Genomic DNA, 21,758 nt, shown 5'->3' with positions numbered 1-21,758 from the left:
TGTTAAGAGAAAAAGATTAGTAAAGACAAATGTGGGTCCCTTAAAGGCAGAAATGGGTGAAATTATTATGGGTAACAAGGAAATGGCAGAAGAGTTGAACAGATCTGTCTTCACTAAGGAAGCCACAATCTCCCAGATGTACTAGAGGGCAGAGGATCTAGGGAGACAGAGGAACTGAAAGAGATTTGCATTAGGCGAGAAATAGTATTGGGTAGACTGATGGGACTGAAGGCTGATCCCTAGGGCCTGATGGTCTGCATCCGAGGGTACTCAAGGAGGAAGCATTGGTGATCATTTTCCAATGATCAATAGATTCAGGATCAGTTCCTGTGGATTGGAGGGTAGCTAATGTTATCCCACTTTTCAAGAAAGGAGCGAGAGAGAAAACGCCAAATCATAGACCAATTAGCCTGACATCGGTGGTGGGGAAGATGCTGGAGTCAATTATTAAAGAGTTAATAATGGCGCAATTGGATAGCAGTAAAAGGATTGGTCCAAGTCAGCATGGATTTATGAAGGGGAAATCCTGCTTGACTAATCTTCTGGATTTTTTTTGAGGATGTGTCAAGTAAAATGGATGAAGGAGAGCCAGTGGATGTAGTGTATCTAGGCTTTCAGAAGCCTTTGATAAGGTCCCACATGGGAGATTGATGAGCAAAATTAGAGCACATGGTATTGGGGGTAGGGTATTGACATGGATAGAGAACTGGTTGGCAGACAGGAAGCAAAGAGTAGGAATAAACGGGTCCTTTTCAGAATGGCAGGCAGTGGCGAGTGGCATGCCGCAAGGCTCGGTGCTGGGGCCACATCTATTTACAATATATATTAATGATTTGGATGATAGAATTAGAGGTAACCGTAATAAGTTTGCAGATGACACAAAGCTGGGTGGCAGTGTGAACTGCGAAGAGGATATTAGGAGTTTGCAGGGTGACTTGGACAGGTTGAGTGAGTGGGCAGATGCATGGCAGATGCAGTATAATGTACATAAATGTGAGGTTATCCACTTTGGCGTCAAAGATAATGAGGCAGATTATTATCTCAATGGTGTCAGATTAGGTACAGGGGAAGTGCAACGTGACCTGGGGGTCCTTGTACGCCAGTCACTGAAAGTAAATGTGCAGGTACAGCAGGCAATGAAGAAAGCTAATGGCATGTTAGCCTTCATAACGAGCGGATTTGAGTACAGGAGCAAAGAAGTCCTTCTGCAGTTGTATAGGGCCCTTGTGAGACCACATCTGGAATATTGTGTACAGTTTTGGTCTCCTAATTCGAGGAAGGACATCCTTGCTATTGAGGCAGTGCAGCGTAGGTTCACAAGGTTAATCCCTGGGATGGCGGGACTGTCATATGAGGAAGGATTGGGCTTGTATTCACTGGATTCCCAAGGATGAGAGGGGATCTTCTAGAGACGTATAAAATGATAAAAGGACTGGACAAGCTAGATGCAGGAAAAATGTTCCCAATGCTGGGGGAAGTCCAGAACCAGGGCCCACAGTCTAAGAATAATGGGGAGGCCATTTAAAACTGAGATTAGAATAATTTTTTCCCCCAGACAGTTTTGAATTTGTGGAATTCTCCACCACAGAAGGCAGTGGAGGCAAATTCACTGGATGAATTTAATAGAGTTAGAGCTCTCGGGGCTAGTGGAATCAAGGGATTTGGGGAGAAGGCAGGCACAGGTTACTGATTGTGGATGATCAGCCATGATCACAATGAATGGCGGTGCTGGCTCAAAGGGCCAAATGGCCTCCTCCTGCACCTTATTTTCTATGTTTCTATGAGACATGCAGGGGAAGTTTTTTTTGGGTTTTTTTTAATCACACCCACGGAGGTGTGCATGGTGATTCCTTTTTAAACACAAACTCTGAGATGTGTTTCTAAAAACAGACAGATGTGCAGGGAAAGTTTTTTTTACACACACAGTGGTGGGTGGCTAGAATGTGCGGCCAAAGGTGTTGGAGGCAGATATGATAGTGACATTTTAGAAGCTTTTAGATGAGCACATGGATATGCAAGGAATGGAGGGATAAGGATCACATGCAGGCAGAATTTATCTAGGCATATTTGGCTAGACATTGTGGCCAAAAGGGCCTGTTCGTGTGCTGTACTGTTCTGCGTTCATTACTAGTGAATGTCATGGATAAAAGACTATATGCACTCTTCTTGGAGACAAATATTGTCTGACACTTGTGCAGCACAAACATTACTTGACCCTTATCAGTCCAAGACTGGCTATTATCTCAGTTTTGCTGCCTGCATGCATGAACCATTTTATCATGCAACTGTGATTGCAAACAGAATTGAATAGAGATAGAAGTGGGACAAACTGTGATGGATTGCAAGATCTTAAGACCGAAGCATCCAGAAACTCCTGCATTAATGTCCTGTGTTTGATGGATATTTGCCTTGATATTTTTTAAAAAGTTAGAGTCAAGAGTATTTTATTGTTATGTCCCAAAATGGAATAACAAAATTCTTAATTGATACACCAAATCAATATTTTGCACCAGTTTTGCCAGCAATGTCAAAATAAATGACACATACATACCGATGAATAGAAGGTATCAGGGAAAAATATGGAATACCATACAAAATAAAATCTGAAACAAGAACATATTTGCTTTTAACTTTAAAAATATATATATATTTATAAACTATAAAGCTGGTAGTGTAAATTTTAAAGCCAGTTGTTTTCTCATCATTTCAGTAATAAGCAATTAAATAAATTAAAAATTAATACCCAACCTAGTAAGATTTGGAGCCATGCAAAGTTAAAAGAATGTTTGCAATAAATCGGATACATTGTTATGCAATCACCTGAAAAAGGTGCTTCTAAAATTTTGAAATAAACATGATTTCATAGACAGAACCAGATGGAATATGGATTGCAGAAGAGTGAAGGAAATTAGATAGATAAAGATTTGAAAGGGAATGTAACCCAAAGTATTTTATAAATAAAAAACAGTTAAAGAAACACAAAAAAACTTTGAAAAAGGTGCATTAAATGAAAACCAATAAAGGTGTTCAAGGAGAATATTTCCTGATGTTTCATTTCTTGCAGAATTTTGGAGGGTTGAAGATGTACAGTAGGTGGTCTGTATTAAGAATGACAAAGGAATTAAAGTGGAGTCCTGGAGATTAAACTGCCGGCAGACATTTAGATACAAATACAAGTGACAGAAAGCAAAGTAATGGTGAACAGCAGCAATACCTTCATTACCTTGTAGAATTCTCTGCCTCAGAAGGCAGTGGAGGCCAATTCTCTGAATGCATTCAAGAGAGAGCTAGATAGAGCTCTTGAGGATAGCGGAGTCAGGGAGTATGGGGAGAAGGCAGGAACGGGGTACTGATTGAGAATGATCAGCCATGATTACATTGAATGGCGGTGCTGGCTCAAAGGGCCGAATGGCCTACCCCTGCACCTATTGTCTATTGTCTATTTCGAGAGAGCTTGTTTACAAAAACAAGGATGGAATGCTGAGGCTCTATAAGGCACTGGTCAGGCCGCATTTGGAATATTGTGAGCAATTTTGGGCATCATATTTGAGGATGGATGCGCTGGCTCTGGAGAGGGCCCAGAGGAGGTTTACAGGAATGATCCCAGAAATGAATAGGTTAACCTATGATGAGTATTTGTCGGCACAGGGCCTGTACTCGCTGGAGTTTAGGAGAATGAGGGGGACCTCATTGAAACATACAGAATAGTGAAATAATTGGATAGATGGATATGGAGAGAGAGCCGAATGGCCTCCTGCACCTATTGTCTATTACTGCCCCTTCTGTATTATTTTAAAGACTCCAATTTAAAATAAAAGTACAATCACAAAGTGTGTCAATGATACAAAAGTTTAAATTGATGGTAGAAGTTGACAATGGTAAAAGACATTAGGAGGACATGGACAGGAGAAATTTCATGATTATTAGGAAAAATGAATATACAAAATAAAATAATCAATTTCAAAATGAATACTCAGACAAGGGTAGACAACATTTCGTACATGGTAGTGAAAATAATGACTCTTCCTCTGATCTGAAAGAATGGAGGGAAGGTAGAAGCAGGGTCTCGACCCGAAACGTCACCCACTCCTTCTCTCCAGAGATGCTGCCTGTCCCGCTGAGTTACTCCAACAGTATAGCAAAGGGGATTACAGAGGCATGAGCTGGCCAGAATTGACTGGAAGGAGGCCCTAGCAGGGAAGACGGTGGAACAGCAATGGCAGGTATTCCTGGGAATAATGCAGAATTTGCAGGATCAATTTATTCCAAAGAGGAGGAAAGATTCCAAGGGGAATAGAGCGCCCGTGGCTGACAAGGGAAGTCAAGGACAGCAGAAAAATAAAAGAGAAGAAGTACAACAAAGCAAAGAAGAGTGGGAAGCCAGAGGATTGGGACTCTTTTAAAGAGCAACAGAAGATGACTAAGAAGGCAATACGGGGAGAAAAGATGAGATACGAGGATAAACTAGCCAATAATATAAAGGAGGATAGCAAAAGCTTTTTTAGGTATGTAAAGAGGAAAAAAATAGTCAAGGCAAATGTGGGTCCCTTGAAGACAGAAGCGGGGGAATTTATTATGGGGAACAAGGAAATGGCAGATGAGTTGAACCGGTACTTTGGATCTGTCTTCACTAAGGAAGATACAAGCAATCTCCCAGATGTTCTAGTGGCCAGAGATCCTAGGGTGACGGAGGAACTGAAGGAAATCCACATTAGGCAGGAAACGGTGTTGGGTAGACTGATGGGACTGAAGGCTGATAAATCCCCAGGGCCTGATGGTCTGCATCCCAGGGTACTTAAGGAGGTGGTGCTAGAAATTGTGGACGCATTGGTGATCATTTTCCAATGTTCTATAGATTCAGGATCAGTTCCTGTGGATTGGAGGGTAGCTAATGTTGTCCCACTTTTTAAGAAAGGAGGGAGGGAGAACGGGAAATTATAGACCAGTTAGTCTGACATCAGTGGTAGGGAAGATGCTGGAGTCAATTGTAAAAGACGACATTGCGGAGCATTTGGATAGTAGTAACAGGATCGTTCCGAGTCAGCATGGATTTACGAAAGGGAAATCATGCTTGACTAATCTTCTGGAATTCTTTGAGGATGTAACTAGGAAAATTGACAGGGGAGAGCCGGTGGATGTGGTGTACCTTGACTTTCAGAAAGCCTTTGACAAGGTTCCACATAGGAGATTAGTGGGCAAAATTAGAGCACATGGTATTGGAGGTAGGGTACTGACATGGATAGAAAATTGGTTGACAGACAGAAAGCAAAGAGTGGGGATAAATGGGTCCCTTTCAGAATGGCGGGCAGTGACTAGTGGGATACTGCAAGGCTCAGTGCTGGGACCGCAGCTATTTACAATATACATTAACGACTTGGATGAAGGGGTTAAAAGTACCATTAGCAAATTTGCAGATGATACAAAGCTGGGTAGTAGTGTGAACTGTGAGGAAGATGCTATGAGGTTGCAGGGTGACTTGGACAGGTTGTGTGACTGGGCGGATGCATGGCAGATGCAGTTTAATGTGGATACGCGTGAGGTTATCCACTTTGGTGGTAAGAATAGGAAGGCAGAGTGTTATCTGAATGGTGTCAAGTTAGGAACAGGGACGTACAACGAGATCTGGGTGTCCTAGTGCATCAGTCACTGAAAGGAATCATGCAGGTACAGCAGGCAGTGAAGAAAGCCAATGGAATGTTGGCCTTCATAACAAGAGGAGTTGAGTATAGGAGCAAAGAGATCCTTCTGCAGCTGTACAGGGCCCTAGTGAGACAGCACCTGGAGTACTGAGTGCAGTTTTGGTCTCCAAATTTGAGGAAGGATATTCTTGCTATTGAGGGCGTGCAGCGTAGGTTTACTAGGTTAATTCCTGGGATGGCAGGACTTTCATATGAAGAAAGACTGGATAGACTAGGCTTATACTCGCTGGAATTTAGAAGACTGAGGGGGGATCTTATTGAAACATATAAAATTCTTAAGGGGTTGGAGAGGCTAGATGCGGGAAGATTGTTCCCGATGTTGGGGAAGTCCAGAACCAGGGGTCACAGCTCAATGATAAGGGGGAAGTCTTTTAGGACCGAGATGGGAAAACATTTCTTCACACAGAGAGTGGTGAGTCTGTGGAATTCTCTGCCACAGAAGGTAGTTGAGGCCAGTTCATTGGCTATATTTAAGAGGGAGTTAGCTATGGCCCTTGTGGCTAAAGGGATCAGGGGGTATGGAGAGAAGGCAGGTACAGGTTACTGAGCTGGATGATCAGCCATGATCATATTGAATGGTGGTGCAGGCTCGAAGGGCCTACTCCTGCACCTATTTTCTATGTTTGAATGACTGTCATATGTTGAAAGACTGGAGCGACTAGGCTTGTATACACTGGAATTTAGGATAAGAGGAGATCTTATCGAAACGTATAAGATTATTAAGGGGTTGGACACGTTAGAGGCAGGAAACATGTTCCCAATGTTGGGGGAGTCCAGAACAAGGGGTCACAGTTTAAGAATAAGGGGTAGGCCATTTAGAACTGAGATGAGGAAAAACTTTTTCAGTCAGAGAGTTGTGAAACTGTAGAATTCTCAGCCTCCGAAGGCAGTGGAGGCCAATTCTCTGAATGCATTCAAGAGAGAGCTGGATAGACCTCTTAAGGATAGCGGAGTCAGGGGGTATGGGGAGAAGGCAGGAACGGAATACCGATTAAGAATGATCAGCCATGATCACATTGAATGGCGGTGCTGGCTCGAAGGGCCAAATGGCCTCCTCCTGCACCTATTTTCTATTCAGAGTTGCCAGGCTGTTGTCAGAAAGGGAGGATCTGGGTAGAGGGGTGTCATGTCCGATCAACTGAACTCTGACAACTTGCATTCATTTTCCACACACTTTATTTACTTGGGCACAAGGAGAGGAGCACAATCCCAGTTACTGTACTACTCTAAAGTTCCACTTGCAACAGTCAATTTTTTATGTCGATTTTAACCCTTTAAATTGTGCGCACTTTCTAATTTCTTATCATTAATAACCATACGTTCTCAAAACACTAGTACAAATGCAATAATACTAATACAAGTAAAACAATATGCTATTTAATCCTTTATTTAATGTTCAAATATGACTATCAAAAACCTTGCCGTGTGCGTCAAAGAATACCTATCACGAACATTGGTGTGTGTTAATGAATGCCTAAAGATTGTTGCGCTGTACAGCTATCTTAACATTTGTCATGCTGCAGCTTCCACAAGGGGGGGGAGAGAGAGAGAGAGAGAAGAAGCAGGTTACTAAAATCTGAATTCAGTTATTGAATACAATGTCCTGTTTCTCTAATCTGAAAACCATTTTGACACATTCCATCCCCTTTCCCCTCAACTAACTCCATCCATTTCCTTCCTCACCGATCATACCCATGATCTTCCCATCACAGCCCAGTTCTTGCCCCACCCCCTCATATGTATATTTCAGTCAGGACAAGCGTCTAAGCACAAAACATCAACTGTCCATTTCCCTCCACATATGCTGCACAACCCAGAGTTCTTCCAGACTGTTTTTGCTCAAGGTTCCAGCATCTCGTCTCTCATGTCTCCTCAAAGTAAGAGAGTATCGTATACATATTTGACTAAATGTTTGCAACTCAGAAATTGCTAAAGAGCAACCTTCAGTTCAGCAATCGGATCCTTTTGCAGCAAATGTGTCCATGTTCACAATCTACCACTGTTCTACACACTTATAAAAACCAACTCTACATTAGTTACAAGGGATTTTCAGAATCCCACTCGAATCAAGTCGACTTTATTTATTTAATTTAAATATTAGCCTGTTTGAACTTTGATTGTTTGCTTTCATTCTCGTATTTACACTCTCCACTTTCCGAGCACAAGAGAACTTGGATTATACAAAAATATTCCAAAGTCACATAAACTGCAAAATACAAACGACAACTGAGAGCAAGTGCTGGAAGTGGCGAGGAAACCCATTCACTGTTTAGCAGCGCACAAGACAGATCGCCAAAACTGAAGGGAAGCGGAGGCAGATGTCGGGAGATTATCGGGGAGTTAGTCACGGTGCCGCCGGGTGCAGCTTCGTACCAACTGACGGCCTGGGTCACACAGGGCCGCACTCAGCGGGCTCCGACACCGGGCCCTGGTAGTGGGAAAGTGGCGCCCGTAGCCGGGGCTGCGGGCCGGGCCGAGCCACCAGGTCCGGAGCTTGGTTCCGGACAAACAAGCGGCGATCGGGCCCAACTTTAAACCTGCCGTTGCCTCCTGTTAACCCGGTGACACCGGAGGGCGAAATGTCCGCTGCCCCGGAAAGAGCAGGGCAGAGCGGGCGAGGAGAGGAGAGGAGAGGACACACTCACCTGGCCGTCGCCGCGGTCCCCGCTGCCGCTGAACCCTCGGCCGTCACCGCCAGCGCCGCCGCTTCCCAACTCCGTCACCGAGGCCAAGCGCCCTGTGACGGCATAATCCAGCCACATAACAACTTCCGGGGTCAAAGGCCGGCAGCACCGAGGGCGGGGCAAGGACGGAGGGGAAGTGGGATGGGGACAGGGGAGGGAAGATGGATGGAGACAGGGGAGGGAAGATGGATGGGGACAGGGGAAGGAAGATGGATGGGGACAGGGGAGGGAAGGTGGATGGGGACAGGGGAGGGAAGAAGTGGGCTGGGGACAGGGGAGGGAAGATGAAGCGGGATGGGGACAGGGGAGAGGAAGTGAAGTGTGATGGGGACAGGGGAGGGAAGATGGATGGGGACAGGGGAGGGAAGATGGATGGGGACGGGGAGGGAAGATGCAGTGGGATGGGGACAGGGGAGGGAAGACGCAGTGGGATGGGGACAGGGGAGGGAAGATGCAGTGGGACAGGGACAGGGGAGAGAAGGTGAAGTGGGATGGGGACAGGGGAGGGAAGATGCAGTGGGATGGGGACAGGGGAGAGGAAGATGCAGTGGGATGGGGACAGGGGAGAGGAAGTGAAGTGATGGAGACAGGGGAGGGAAGATGAAGTGGGATGGGGACAGGGGAGGGAAGATGAAGTGGGATGGGGACAGGGGAGGGAAGGTGAAGTGGGATGGGGACAGGGGAGGGAAGATGAAGTGGGATGGGGACAGGGGAGCGAAGATGAAGTGAGATGTGGACAGGGGAGGGAAGATGAATTGGGCTGGGGACAGGGGAGGGAAGATTAAGTGGGATGGGGACAGGGGAGGGAAGATGAAGTGGGATGGGGACAGGGAAGAGGAAGTGAAGAGTGATGGAGACGGGGATGGAAGATGAAGTGGGATGGGGACAGGGGAGAGGAGGTGAAGTGGAATGGAGACGGGAGGGGAGGTGAAGTGGGATGGAGACGGGAGGGGAGGTGCGATGGGGAGGGGAAGTGAGGGGATGGGGATAGTAGAGGGGAGGGGAAGTGAGGGGGGATGGGGTTAGTAGAAGGGAGGTGAAGGGAAGTGGGATGGGGAGGGGTGGGAAGGTGAAGTGGGATGGGGACAGGGGAAGTGAAGTGGGATGGGGATGGTGAGCTCGTTCTCCTCGTAACCACGGTCCTTTCGCTGCTGCATATTGGCGCAGGGTGTGGTGGAGACACCCCTCAACTCTATATCACTCCAGGGGGCCACATGTGGCAAGGGTGTCGGGTAAAATATTTGTGAACGCTACCATATAACGCAAATGCATGTATGTATAGCCACTGAGAATGTCAGAATTTTGGCACAGTTCCTGTTTTGTATATATTTTTTACTCTGACGAGAGTTTATTTTGATTTTTTTTTTAACTCTCCCTGCAATGTGAGTGAATATATTTCTGAGAGGGATCCGCTCCATAAGAGCCTAGATCACTGCACTGTGGGCAGTTTAACTGCACAAGGGAGGAGCAACAGTCTAAGGGTGAGAGTGGTTGGAGGCACCATAGTGAGTGGCACCTTAGATGCGAATCCAAGTTTAGTTTATTGTTATTGTCATGTGTACTGAGGTATAGTGAAAAGCTTTTGTTTGCGTGGTATCCCATCAAAGTAAAGACAAAGTAAAGTAATTACAAACAAGCCGTGTGCAGTGCACCTACACTTTCTTCCTCTTCCTACTATAAAGAACATTATTAGAACAGTTGCAGGGCATTTTTAAGGCATAGGATAAATACCCAGAGGTTAGGGTTTATTTTTGTGCAAACGCTATTGATAAAAGAAAGATGTACAAGGTCCTACAATGTGAATTCGAGAAGCTAAATAACTAGCTTAAAGAGCAGGACCTTGAAGGCTGTAATCTTTTTGTTTTACTTTCAGCAGCATGTGCCAGCAGGTGATGAACATGTGTCTAAAGGAATAGCATAAAGGGGAGGACTTTAGCTTTTTAGACGAATGGGATTGTTTTTGCAGAACTGAGGTCATGTTCAATCTGTATGAGTTGCATTGAACTGAAATGTATCCAACATCATTTTGTGAGGTTTGCTGGTTAAATCGGGAGAATTTAAGATAATTTGGCAGTCAAATTGGACACTGAGGTATTGGAATAGGATATTTAAAGGTACTATCCTGACAGAAGTATCACAATTAAGTTTCAATGTTAAGCCAAGTCTGCCCTTCCAGGAAGATCCAAAATATCCAATATTTTTGAATAAGAAAAGGAGATTCTACATATTGCTGGTCAGTATTTTTCTCATCCATTTTTCACAAAAAAAGTAGTCTCATTTTGTTGATCAGCTAAACCGTCCAACACACCGTTTATTACACCAGTGACAATATTTAAAACAAAAATTAAATATCTAAACTACTTTGACACGTCCAAAGGTCATGAAATAAGCTATTTATATGAATTCCTTTATATACAAGAATGAAAATGTAGGTAGCTTTGGATGTCAGAAACATTAAGTAGTACAGGAAGCACATTTCCCACTGTTTTCCACTGCAGCTTCTTAAATTGTTCTCTTTTGTGGTGTACGTAGCAGAATTGAACACCAATGTATTGTAAAGCTCCTGCATAATCTTTAGAGATGTACAATTTATTGTCTGGCAGTACACTCCTGGTTTTGTTGATTGGTTTGCTACGTCTGTTTAAAATAAATTTGGAACAATTTCTGCAGGCACAGTTTGACAATAAATGGAGAACAGTGCAGAGGTTGCATTATCTTTTAAATCCACTGTAATAACAAGGCCCGTTTACTTCCTGAGGAGATATGAATAACAAGAAATCTTAAGTAGTTTAACCACTGTTTTTCCACATTCCCCCAAAGATAATTTATTAAAATGTTTATTCTATTGGCCATTGTGCAACCATTTATGTGTGATTTTATTTGCGTTGTCTAAAATTGTATCACTGAATGAAATCTTTCTTTAAATCCCTTTTGTTGCACACCCTTTTCCAGTAGCTTCAAGTAGACTTGCACCTAATTTTGTTGACCGAGTCTTTTAAAATGGATTAGAAACAAAATGAAAGAATACTTGGCCCAACAGAACTTCACATCTTATCCCGCCTGACTTTACAAATTTTGAATACTTTTTTTCTACAATTAGCCGATTCCTTCAGCCTTACATATAACTTGGTATCTGTTGGTGATAAGACCTCTACAAGCCTAGTACTGCATCATCCTACCATATAGAAACATAGAAACATAGAAAATAGGTGCAGGAGTAGGCCATTCGGCCCTTCGAGCCTGCACCGCCATTCAATATGATCATGATATATTTATCTCTTTTGTAGCCCATGAGAGTTGTCCCTGGAATCCGAGGTTGAAGTTTAGTTTGGTGATTTTGTTAAAGGAAAGAAGAAAGAAGCAAAAAGAGGACGAAGTCTGGGGAAGGGGGCAGCACAAACTGCCTTCTGTGCCTAGACTGTCAAATTGTTCTCAAAATATGACTCAATAAAATAATGATTTTTATACAGAATGAATAATCATTCCATCGCATAAACAGTTACAAGGCATCGATTTTATATGAATGCTGGACCATTATAAACTAGAATTGCTCAGCTTCTGAGACCTGGGAGGAAGACCCAGCCAGCGCATGTCGTTGCTGATTGGTGAGAGCGCGTTGCTGCCCTTCACTTGTGTATTGGCGCTGCCGCTGTCAGTTCAGCTTCAGCCCAAAGCTTCCGCTGGCTCTGCGATAGGCTGGTTCCGAAGGAGTTGCAGGAGGTAGAGGTCGTGAAGACAAGATTGAAGCATGGCGGCTCTAGTAAGGAGCTTAGTGAGCTTCCCACTTAAATACCGTGGTTATGTTCGTCATCGTGTTGGTAAGGAGTCCTCCTTATTATGCTCAAATTAAACAACGAGTTGAAATTGAACACTGATTGGTGTTGAAGGCGAGGGTGCCGTAATAAGTCTGAAGGTTTTGCAAGAGACTAGTTCCCTCCGGCAAGTTGGAAGCCAACGCAACCTACTAGCAGTACATATTTTGTTGATCTTATGGATGTCAACCATCATACAAAATAACTCAATATAACACTGACTTTAAGGTCTAAATTAAAGAACCATTTACATGGTTGGATATCCCTTTCTCTTGTTTCAGGTGTATACATTGGTCTGGACCAGTTGCTTTATTTTTTCAACTATACTAATCCGACCTGAAAGTGTGTAATTTTATACTGTAGAATGAGACATGTAGATAAGTAACTCAAGCTATTTTACATTTAATGTATTAGGGTTATTTTGGGCATCTGTTTGCTCTTGATGAATTGTATTATATGTTTGCCAAAAATAGATTCCAGCGGAAAAATGAATTCTTGTTAAACACTGCATTGTTTTGTAATGGTTTTGTAGATCTTTTTTAAGACAATCTCAAAATATTTTGATTTTATCAAGTTCATTATGGATTTATTTGAATGCTGGTCATTCACCAAAATGACTGCTTGCAAATACCGTGGTGAAGGATGTACGTGGCTGTGTTCTTGGCAAGCTGAGGTTGTTATTGTTGACTGGAGACATGGAGGTCAAAAGAAACACATTGGATAAATTGAATCTAGAGATGACAAATACAAGTGATGATAATTTCAGTCGTTGAACATCTCAGTCAGTGGAAGTATTGTGTGTGATTTAGACAAACTGTGTGGGGTTTGAAGGTCATATCAGGTCGAAGTTCAAGTATCAATTGGTCCGCAGAAACAAGTCAAGTCAATTTTTATTTGTCACATACACATACACGATGTGCAGTGAAATGAAAGTGGCAATGCCTGCGGGTTGTGCACAAAAAGAATTACAGTTACAGCACATAAATAAAGTTAATAAGTTACTATTAGTGTCGACAAAAATTTAGTTTCTGGGGTTATAAAAGTTGACAGTCCTGATGGCCTGTGGGAAGAAGCTCCGTCTCATCCTCTCCGTCTCATCCTCTCCTGATGTATAGGTCCTGCAGGGGGACGAGTGTAGTTCCCATGGTGCGTTCTGCCGAACGCACTACTCTCTGCAGGGCCATCCTGTCCTGGGCAGAGCTGTTCCCAAACCAGACTGTGATGTTCCCGGACAGGATGCTCTCTACAGCCCCAGAGTAGAAGCAATGAAGGATCCTCAGAGACACTCTGAATTTCCTCAGTTGTCTAAGGTGGTAAAGGCGCTGCTTAGCCTTACCCACCAGTGCGGCAATGTGCGTTGCCCACGTCAGATCCTCTGCGATGCGGACTCCCAAGTATTTAAAACTGCTCACCCTATCCACAGTAGACCCATTTATCTCCAGTTGGATGTTGGGTTTCTCTGGCGAGAGGCATTGAGGTCATTTGTGTGTAGTTTTATTGGTGCGCGCCTTCTACCTAGGGAGCAGCTACTGTCAGAATTACCTACATTTCTTCCAGAATTCATGAAGCTCAATGCTGACATAAGATGGGAGTGGCATTTTATGCTCTGCTATAGAGTCCAATATGTAGTGCAGATGTTTGCAGACTTCTCAGCTCTGAAGCTAAGAAATCTACCTGCTGAAGACAGACGCAAAAAGCTGGAGTAACTCAGCAGGACAGGCAGCATCTCAGGAGAAAAGGAATAATCCAGGAGACCCACTGAAATCAGTGGAAGGAAGAACTGCAGGATGACAATGAGTAGAACTTTATTATTTCATTTAGTTGTTGCAAGTTAGTTTAAATGTATTCAAGTATTTTTGAGATTTTTAGTGTTTTGATTTTTCATGATTTCAGTTTTAAAATATTTTGAATGTCAAAATATTTGCATCAATTCAATTTCAGTGATAGCTTTAACAGCTGGTGAGCTGGAGTAGAGATCTAGCTAGTTGTCAAAGCCATTCTGAGAGCGCACATGGACTGGGAGAGGACCTGCTGTTTGCCAGTGCATGCCAATGTATTGGGATCTCGTGTCCCTGTCTCTTACATAGCACTGGAGGGAGCATCGTAATCTGAGAGCGAGACCAGTAATCCCAGGATCAACAGAATATCTGCAAGGGAATAATCGAGAAACACAACTGAATTTCATCAACCAATTGAAGCTGGCTTTGCCATTACACTAAATATCATCAATGATTATGTAGTGTGTCAGGAAGTGGATGGGGCTAAGGACAGGTGTTGCAGGAAGGAGTCATTGGTGGACACTGGACATGTGCATTCAGATAAATCGCTTGGGAAATACTGAAGAGTACATACATGGAGTTGGTTAAAGAAGGTGAAGTGAAGGAGGATTTTGTTTGCTCAACAGCCTATAGCTCTGCAAAACAACAGCAAACAAGGATAAGGTTGTGCAGGCATTGTCACAATGCAAATCAAATAGAGTCCATGTAGGTTCTGTAACTGTTTAAAGATGATTATGGATCTGGAATGGAATGGAATACTTTATTGTCACATGTGAAACTCTTTGCTTGCATGCCCAAGGAATGCAAATAGCCTACGGTGCTGACAAAGTTAAAAGTACGGCGGCTCCTCCTGTGTTTCCCCCCCACCCCTTCCCACAGCAGTTCCCCCACACCAGGTCCCCAGTGTCCATTGTTCACCCCCCTCCCTCCCCATTGTCCATTGTTCTTCCTCCTCCCTCAAGGCGGTTCTCCAAAGCTCTCATCGACCGGCGATCGTGGGTTGAGCTGTAAGGCTTCGCTGAGGCCCCATTGCCGCGAGGCTCCACCACCGCTGTCGCCGAGGACCCATCGCCGTTGAGGCTTCACTGCTGCCGAGGCCCCACCGCCGCGAGGCTTCAACACTGCCAGTGCTTCACTGCCGATGAGACTTCACCACTGCCGAGGCCCTACTGCCGCGAAGCTTCACTACTGCCACCACTGTCGCTTCACCATTGCCGATGCCCCACCGCCGCCGAGGCCTCATCGCCACTGATGCTCATCACTGCTGTCGAGACTCCATTCAGCCCAGGCAGGCTTCGCCGGTCGGCTTTTCTGCAGCCTCCTGGGAGGCCAGTGGGGGCGGGTCTGGCCTACCGGGCACGTTCCAGTCCATTGCGCAGTTGTTCGCGTGCTGTAGACTGTAAAGAAGAGTAATTGGAAATGGCGGCAGTTGCTGGAGACAGGCAAGATGAAGTTCACAGGTACATGATGCGATTGACCTCCTAGGATAATTTTCATCCATTAATAGGTAACACTCAAATGTATGTAGATCACTTTAGACTTGAGTTCTTCAAATTTATTTGCAATATAATATCTTATAACAGAGTCAATAGACCTCAATGTACATCTTTAATGAGTTTGTTTGAGACACATTAAGGTATTGTAGCTTTTATTTTTAATACTGAAAAATCGCAGGTTATTTAATGGAAAACTCTTGAGGTAATGAATATCATTACATGCATGCAAGTTGGTACAAGAAGAATAATATATAGCATGTAATGTGCTTTACAGCTTGTTTGTTATCCAATGTTTTGTTTTAAAGAAAGAAACCAGTTATCTGATGCATTGTATTCCTGTCAAAGAATTAAAGTGCTTAATTTAGTGTTGGCAGAGTTCAAAATTAAAAAGTGAACTCCAGCAGAACATTGCATTATACATTTTATAACTTTTAAACCGCTGCAATAAAATACAGGCCCTATGAGGAGGCGCTGTGAACTGTTTATGTATGTGCTGTTATGTTTGTGTGCCATTGTATGTTCGTTTCTTAGTACCTGAACTGATGTGCAGCACTTTGGTCAACGTGGGTTGTTTTTAAATGTGCTATACAAATAAAATTGACTTGACTTGACTTGACTACTGTCTTTCTATTGCAACCACATTATTACGAGGTAATCAGAAAAACATGCCATGCTCTTAAAGGTACAGGGGAAGGCATTGAATGTTTCACATTTGTCCTGAAGCATCAGTTTGAATTAAATATTAATGTTACAACTTATCAAACTTTCCTCAATAAATTATAAATAAACTCTTTTTTTAATTTGCATTATATTTAGACTTCCTTCTTTAAAGCTGTAATACATGGAAGTCTTGGTTCTGTTGTATGTTTGTGGCATGCCAGATTTTACATTTTGTTGAATATACAAAGCAACTTCTTAAAGAAAAGAAAATTGAGCACACCCATTTTTGTGTTGTTCTTGCTGAAATTCGCAATATGCTTTCCGAGTTTGTTTTTGATTGTGTGATCGCTATGTGTCAGGGATTTAGATCCATTGATGGATGAAGGATTGGCTATCTGTTTTCACTTGATTGCTGCTTGATGCCACAATTGCTCAACAGGTGTCCTGATGTCACTCTTGCCGAACTTTGCTTTATGTTTTCCTGTCATTGAGGCAGAAACCTATTTTCCCAACTATTAGGACCATATAACTTTGCACAAAATAAATTTAGCGTAATGAGCTTGAATGGGTCATGGAGCCATGTTTGAAGGCAGCATCTGTGGAGGGAAATGAACAGTTGACATTTCAGGTCGAGACCCTTCAATGTCCAGATGAGCAGTCTCAACCTGAAATATCAACTGTCAATTTTCTTCCACAGATGCTGCCTGACCCCCTCAATACCAGCATTTTGTTTTTTTCTCTAAATTCCAGCATCTGCATTCTCTTGTGTTTCCTTTGAATGGGTTTGATTTGGATTTCTAGGGCTCGCGGGTTACATTATTTGATATGGACTATACTAATTCTCGAGATATAGGTTTTTATTGCTGTTTGGTACAGTTATATTTGCACATTATATTATGACAGTTGTATAAAATATGTAATTGCAATTGTATGCGATTGCAATTTTAATAATAATAATAATCCATTTATTTTATATAGCGCCTTATCACATGCTCAAAGCGCTTTACAAAAACAATTAACATAGAAACAAACAGACAAACTATCCTGACGGAAAAACGGCGAATACTCAACGCCAGCGTCCTCTCACGTCAGGGTCCGGCAGTAGACATTAAAGAGCACAAGACACACAGATAATTTTTTTTTTTTTACATAAAACAGTAATTTTTTACATAAAATTTTAGAAGGACATTTAACTATAAATGATTGAATATCATGGACATTTTGGGGATGTGACTGGACAATAATGGACAATAAAACTATATAAGCAAAGTCATTATCAAACTTGTTTATATCATTATAGAATTATTTTGTAAAACTTGAATGCAAACTGGGTAAATACTGCATCATAATGCCATTATTAAAAAATCATTGTGCTAATAGTATCTTCCAGATCAATGGCCTCTAAATCAACAGTGGGATTTGTTGGACTGGGCAACATGGGTAATCCAATGGCACAGAATCTCATAAAGCATGGCTACCCCATTATTGCTACTGATGTCTTCCCAGAATCGTGTAAAGCAATACAGGATTTAGGAGCACAGGTAAATTGCATCTTAATTGTTTATTGTGACAATTGGAAAGTGAATCACTTTAATCGTTTGTTCTCTGACTTGGTTCCACATGAAGAATCAATTGTTACCATTGCTGTTGTCGCAACCAGGCCAGCGTGCATTTCTGAAGGGAATACTAAGAGTTTTGTAGACAGATTTATATATTCCTCCCCTATTCCCTAGCATTATTGTTAAGGAATAAGTGTACATGCTGTTAATGCCAAAAGATTAGAAAGGAACATGAGATATTGAAGGATATTCCTAAGAAAAACGTCACCCGCCGAGTTACTTCGGCATTTTGTGTCAACCTTCGATTTAAACCAGCATCTGCAGTTTTTTCCCGACACCCAAGAATTTAACATTCATTGTAGGTCAAATATTAGAAATGGACAGGGGTATTTGCTTCAGAGCGAGGGAAGATATATATATGGTGTCAGGGAATATCTGACAGGGATTTGTATTGAATGTACTGCACAAGTGTGGAAAATGTTATAAGGCACTTTTTTGAGTTTTGATTCACTGCTTTATCCAGATAAGTGTGAGGTATATCACTTTGGGAGTTCAAATGTAAGAGAAAATTATACATAGATGGGATAGCTTTCCTAAATCTTTTTCGCAGAATGGAAATGTCAATACTAGAAGACGTAGCATTAAGATTAGAGGGAAATGCTTAAATTAGATTTTTTGAGGCAAGTTTTTTTGCGCAAAGAGTAATAGGTGCCAAAATGGGATTCGTCTAATTTGGCATTATTGTTATCACAATCATTATTGCCCTATTCTGTACTGTTCTATGCTCTATATTTTCCAAAAGCAGAAGAAACAGGTAAGAAAGGTACTTGCTCTTACCAGATTTGGCATATTCCATAGAGTATAAAGTGAACCAACCTGTATTATCAAAACAAAACTGCAGATGCTTGAAAACTGAAATAAAACCAGAAAATGCTTGAAAGACTTGGCTGGTCAGGTCAGATCTGCGGAAAGAGAAGTGACTTTAATAAATATTTCAAGTTAAAGACTGACTGTTCTCGTAATCATGCTGTTGCAACCTGTAAGAAAACATTATTATTTTACACATTAATATTTGAGAGGTTTTCTCTTTTTCCTCTTCCCTTGACTTCATGGATGCTGGACTTCCGTGCCCTGTTTCAGGAAAAGTACATATCAGTACTGTATCTTGGATAGGAAGGACTTGCATAACCTGATGTGACTACCATCACAGCAACGTGCTGTTTTGTAAAGAATCATATACCATAGAGAGAACCTGTTCTTTGCACTTGTAGTGGTTTTCAAAAAAAACTAATTCCTCTCAGATTTGTTTCTCCGTCACCCCCCATAGCTAAGCAAACCTTTTCACAAAGGAATGGGTGATGTTTCGGGTTGAGACCCTTCTTCTGATGTCTGAGAAGGGTCTCGACCCAAAACGTCATTCATCACTCGGAGATGCTGCCTGACCTGCTAAGTTATTCAGAGATGCTGCTTGACCCGCTGAGTTACTCCAGCATTTTGTGTCAACTTTCGATTTAAACCAGCATCTGCAGTTTTTTTTCCTACATGTGTTGTTATACAATTCAGTTTTGAAACTTGCACTTGACTATACTTCAAATATCCTTTCAGACAATGTATTCCGGATCAGAATACATTACTCAAAAGAATCAATCCTCATTTTCCTTTGATTCCATGCAATTTTTTTGTCTTTTGATTGCTAGTCCTTCCTGCCATAGAAACCTTTTTCCAACTACTGTCAAAACTCCTGCAACTTTAATAAAAGCTTTTTTTTTCTTTTTCTATTGGTATAGTTCGGCCTATTGAACATGTCACTTAGCCTTATTCTTGGCAGCACATTGGCTGGATAAGGTAGCATAATCTGATTCTGTCTGCTACATTAACTGATTTGATCTTGCTTCTATCAGAGATATTGCCTTTGTTTCATCCATCTCTTCTCCACCTTCTATGCTATTGAAAACTAGCTGGTTTCCCCTCTTTCTCAGTATTGACAACGGATCTTATACCTGATATGTTGACTATTTCGCATTCCATGGTTGCTGCCTCACCTGCTGAGTTTTCTGATTTCATTTCAGTCCTTTGGTGTTTTTTCTTTTTTTTGATCTCCATCAACTTTATCTACTCTGAAGACAGAAAAAGCTTCTCTGTAAATGATAGCAATCTTGACACCTATTTTGAGTCTCTGACATCCTTCCCAAAAGTGTGGTGCCGAGAAATGATCTCACTATTTGAATTGAGTTTATACTAATAATCTTGTAGTCCTTAATTTTATACTCTTAGGCTTCTGCAAATAAAGCAAGGTCCCATGTGCTTTTTTGATGAAGTAATGGAGATGGTTGATGAAGGTGTAGATATTGTTGTTTATCAAATAGCTTCTAAAATTATTATTAAATCCCACATAAAAGGTTGGTTAATTCTCACCGTTAAAAGAATTAAAAGACCTGTCAGAGCTTGGATTGGAAATTAAAGGCTAGGATATGTATTTTAAAATTGTCACTGCCTGACCTGCTTTGCCCAGATGGATTATTGAATAATTTTCGTGGACTTTTATTTCATAGATCGTGGACTCTCCTGTTGAAGTGGCTGAACGAGCTGATCGAGTTATAACCATGTTACCATCAAGTCCAAATGTGATTGAAGTGTATACTGGTGTCAATGGCATTTTGAAGTAGGTATTTGAATGTTAAAAATAATAAGGAAACTTGTTTATTTTTATGTACCAAATTTTTGCAAATCATGTGCTTGGACATTCTGAGGTGAATGGGAATGGTGAAAAGCCAGTTGTTATACAGTGCCCTCCATAATGTTTGGGACAAATACCTATCATTTATTTATTTGCCTCTGTACTCCACAATTTGAGATTTGTCATAGAAAAATTCACATGTGTTTAAAGTGCACATTGTCAGATTTTATAAAAGGGTATTTTTATACATTTTAGTTTCACCATGTAGAAATTTACAGCTGCGTTTAGACATAGTCCCCACATTTCAGGGCACCATAATGTTTGGGACACATGGCTTCACAGGTGTTTGTAATTGCTCAGGTGTGTTTAAATGCCTCCTTAATGCAGGTGTAAGAGAGCTCTCGGCACCTAGTCTTTCCTCCAGTCTTTCCATCACCTTTGGAAACTTTTATTGGTGTCTAGCAACATGAGGACCAAAGTTGTGCTAATGAAAGTCAAGGAAGCCATTATGAGACTGAAAAACAAGAATAAAACTGTTAGAGACATCAGCCAAACCTTAGGCTTACCAAAATCAACTGTTTGGAACATCATTAAGAAGAAAGAGAGCACTGGTGAGCTTACTAATCGCAAAGGGACTGGCAGGCCAAGGAAGACCTCCACAGCTGTCTATAATAAAGAAAATCCCCAAACACCTCTCCGACAGATCAGAAACACTCTTCAGGAGTTGGGTGTGGATTTGTCAATGACCACTGTCCACAGAAGACTTTATGAACAGAAATACAGAGGCTACACTGCAAGATGCAAACCACTGGTTGACCACAAAAATAGGATGGCCAGATTACAGTTTGCCAAGAAGTGCTTAAAAGAGCAACCACAGTTCTGGAAAAAAGGTCTTGTGGACAGATGAAATGAAGATTAACTTATATCAGAGTGATGGCAAGAGCAAAGTATGGAGGAGAGAGGTAACTGCCCAAGATCCAAAGTATACCACGTCATCTGTGAAACACGGTGGTGGGGGTGTTATGGCCAGGGCATGTATGCCTGCTGAAGGCACTGGCTCACTTATCTTCATTGATGATACAACTGCTGATGGTAGTAGCATAATGAATTCTGAAGTGTATAGACACATCCTATCTGCTCAAGTTCAAACAAATACCTCAAAACTCATTGGCCGGCGGTTCATTCAACAGCAAGACAATGATCCCAAACATATTGCTAAAGCAACAAAGGAGTTTTTCAAAGCTAAAAAATGGTCAATTCTTGAGTGGCCAAGTCAATCACCCGATCTGAACCCAATTGAGCATGCCTTTTATTTGCTGAAGAGAAAACTGAAGGGGACTAGCCCCCATAACAAGCATATGCTGAAAATGGCTGCAATTCAGGCCTGGCAGAG

General features: G+C 42.1%; 2 protein-coding genes across 8 annotated transcripts in view; one reads left to right on the top strand and one right to left on the bottom strand.

The window, feature by feature from the left end:
• Positions 1-8,622, bottom strand: part of tax1bp1b (Tax1 (human T-cell leukemia virus type I) binding protein 1b) — an 80,629-nt gene extending 72,007 nt beyond the window's left edge. For 2 of the 3 annotated variants that reach the window (XM_078420596.1, XM_078420613.1), the window contains exon 1: positions 8,345-8,621. The gene's annotated coding sequence lies outside the window, so the exon portion shown is untranslated. Of the gene's footprint in view, positions 1-8,344 lie in introns of all 3 variants that reach the window. The other variant, XM_078420607.1, reaches the window with a different exon arrangement.
• An 847-nt stretch (positions 8,623-9,469) lies between these two features.
• Positions 9,470-21,758, top strand: part of hibadhb (3-hydroxyisobutyrate dehydrogenase b) — a 94,289-nt gene continuing 82,000 nt past the window's right edge. For 3 of the 5 annotated variants that reach the window (XR_013548843.1, XR_013548842.1, XM_078420557.1), the window contains exons 1-3: positions 12,067-12,201; positions 17,510-17,670; positions 20,241-20,350. Coding sequence is in view for 3 of the 5 variants with exons in the window: in XM_078420557.1 (XP_078276683.1) it covers positions 12,132-12,201; positions 17,510-17,670; positions 20,241-20,350 (341 nt within the window). In the remaining 2 variants the exon portion in view is untranslated. Of the gene's footprint in view, positions 9,656-12,066; positions 12,202-17,509; positions 17,671-20,240; positions 20,351-21,758 lie in introns of those variants that run through there. The other 2 variants (XM_078420583.1, XM_078420575.1) reach the window with 2 other exon arrangements.

Source organism: Rhinoraja longicauda, chromosome 2 (assembly GCF_053455715.1).
Source record: "Rhinoraja longicauda isolate Sanriku21f chromosome 2, sRhiLon1.1, whole genome shotgun sequence".
Lineage (NCBI taxonomy): Eukaryota > Metazoa > Chordata > Chondrichthyes > Rajiformes > Arhynchobatidae > Rhinoraja > Rhinoraja longicauda.
Note: the sequence above shows the minus strand (reverse complement) of the source record. Positions and strands in the feature narration are given on the sequence as shown.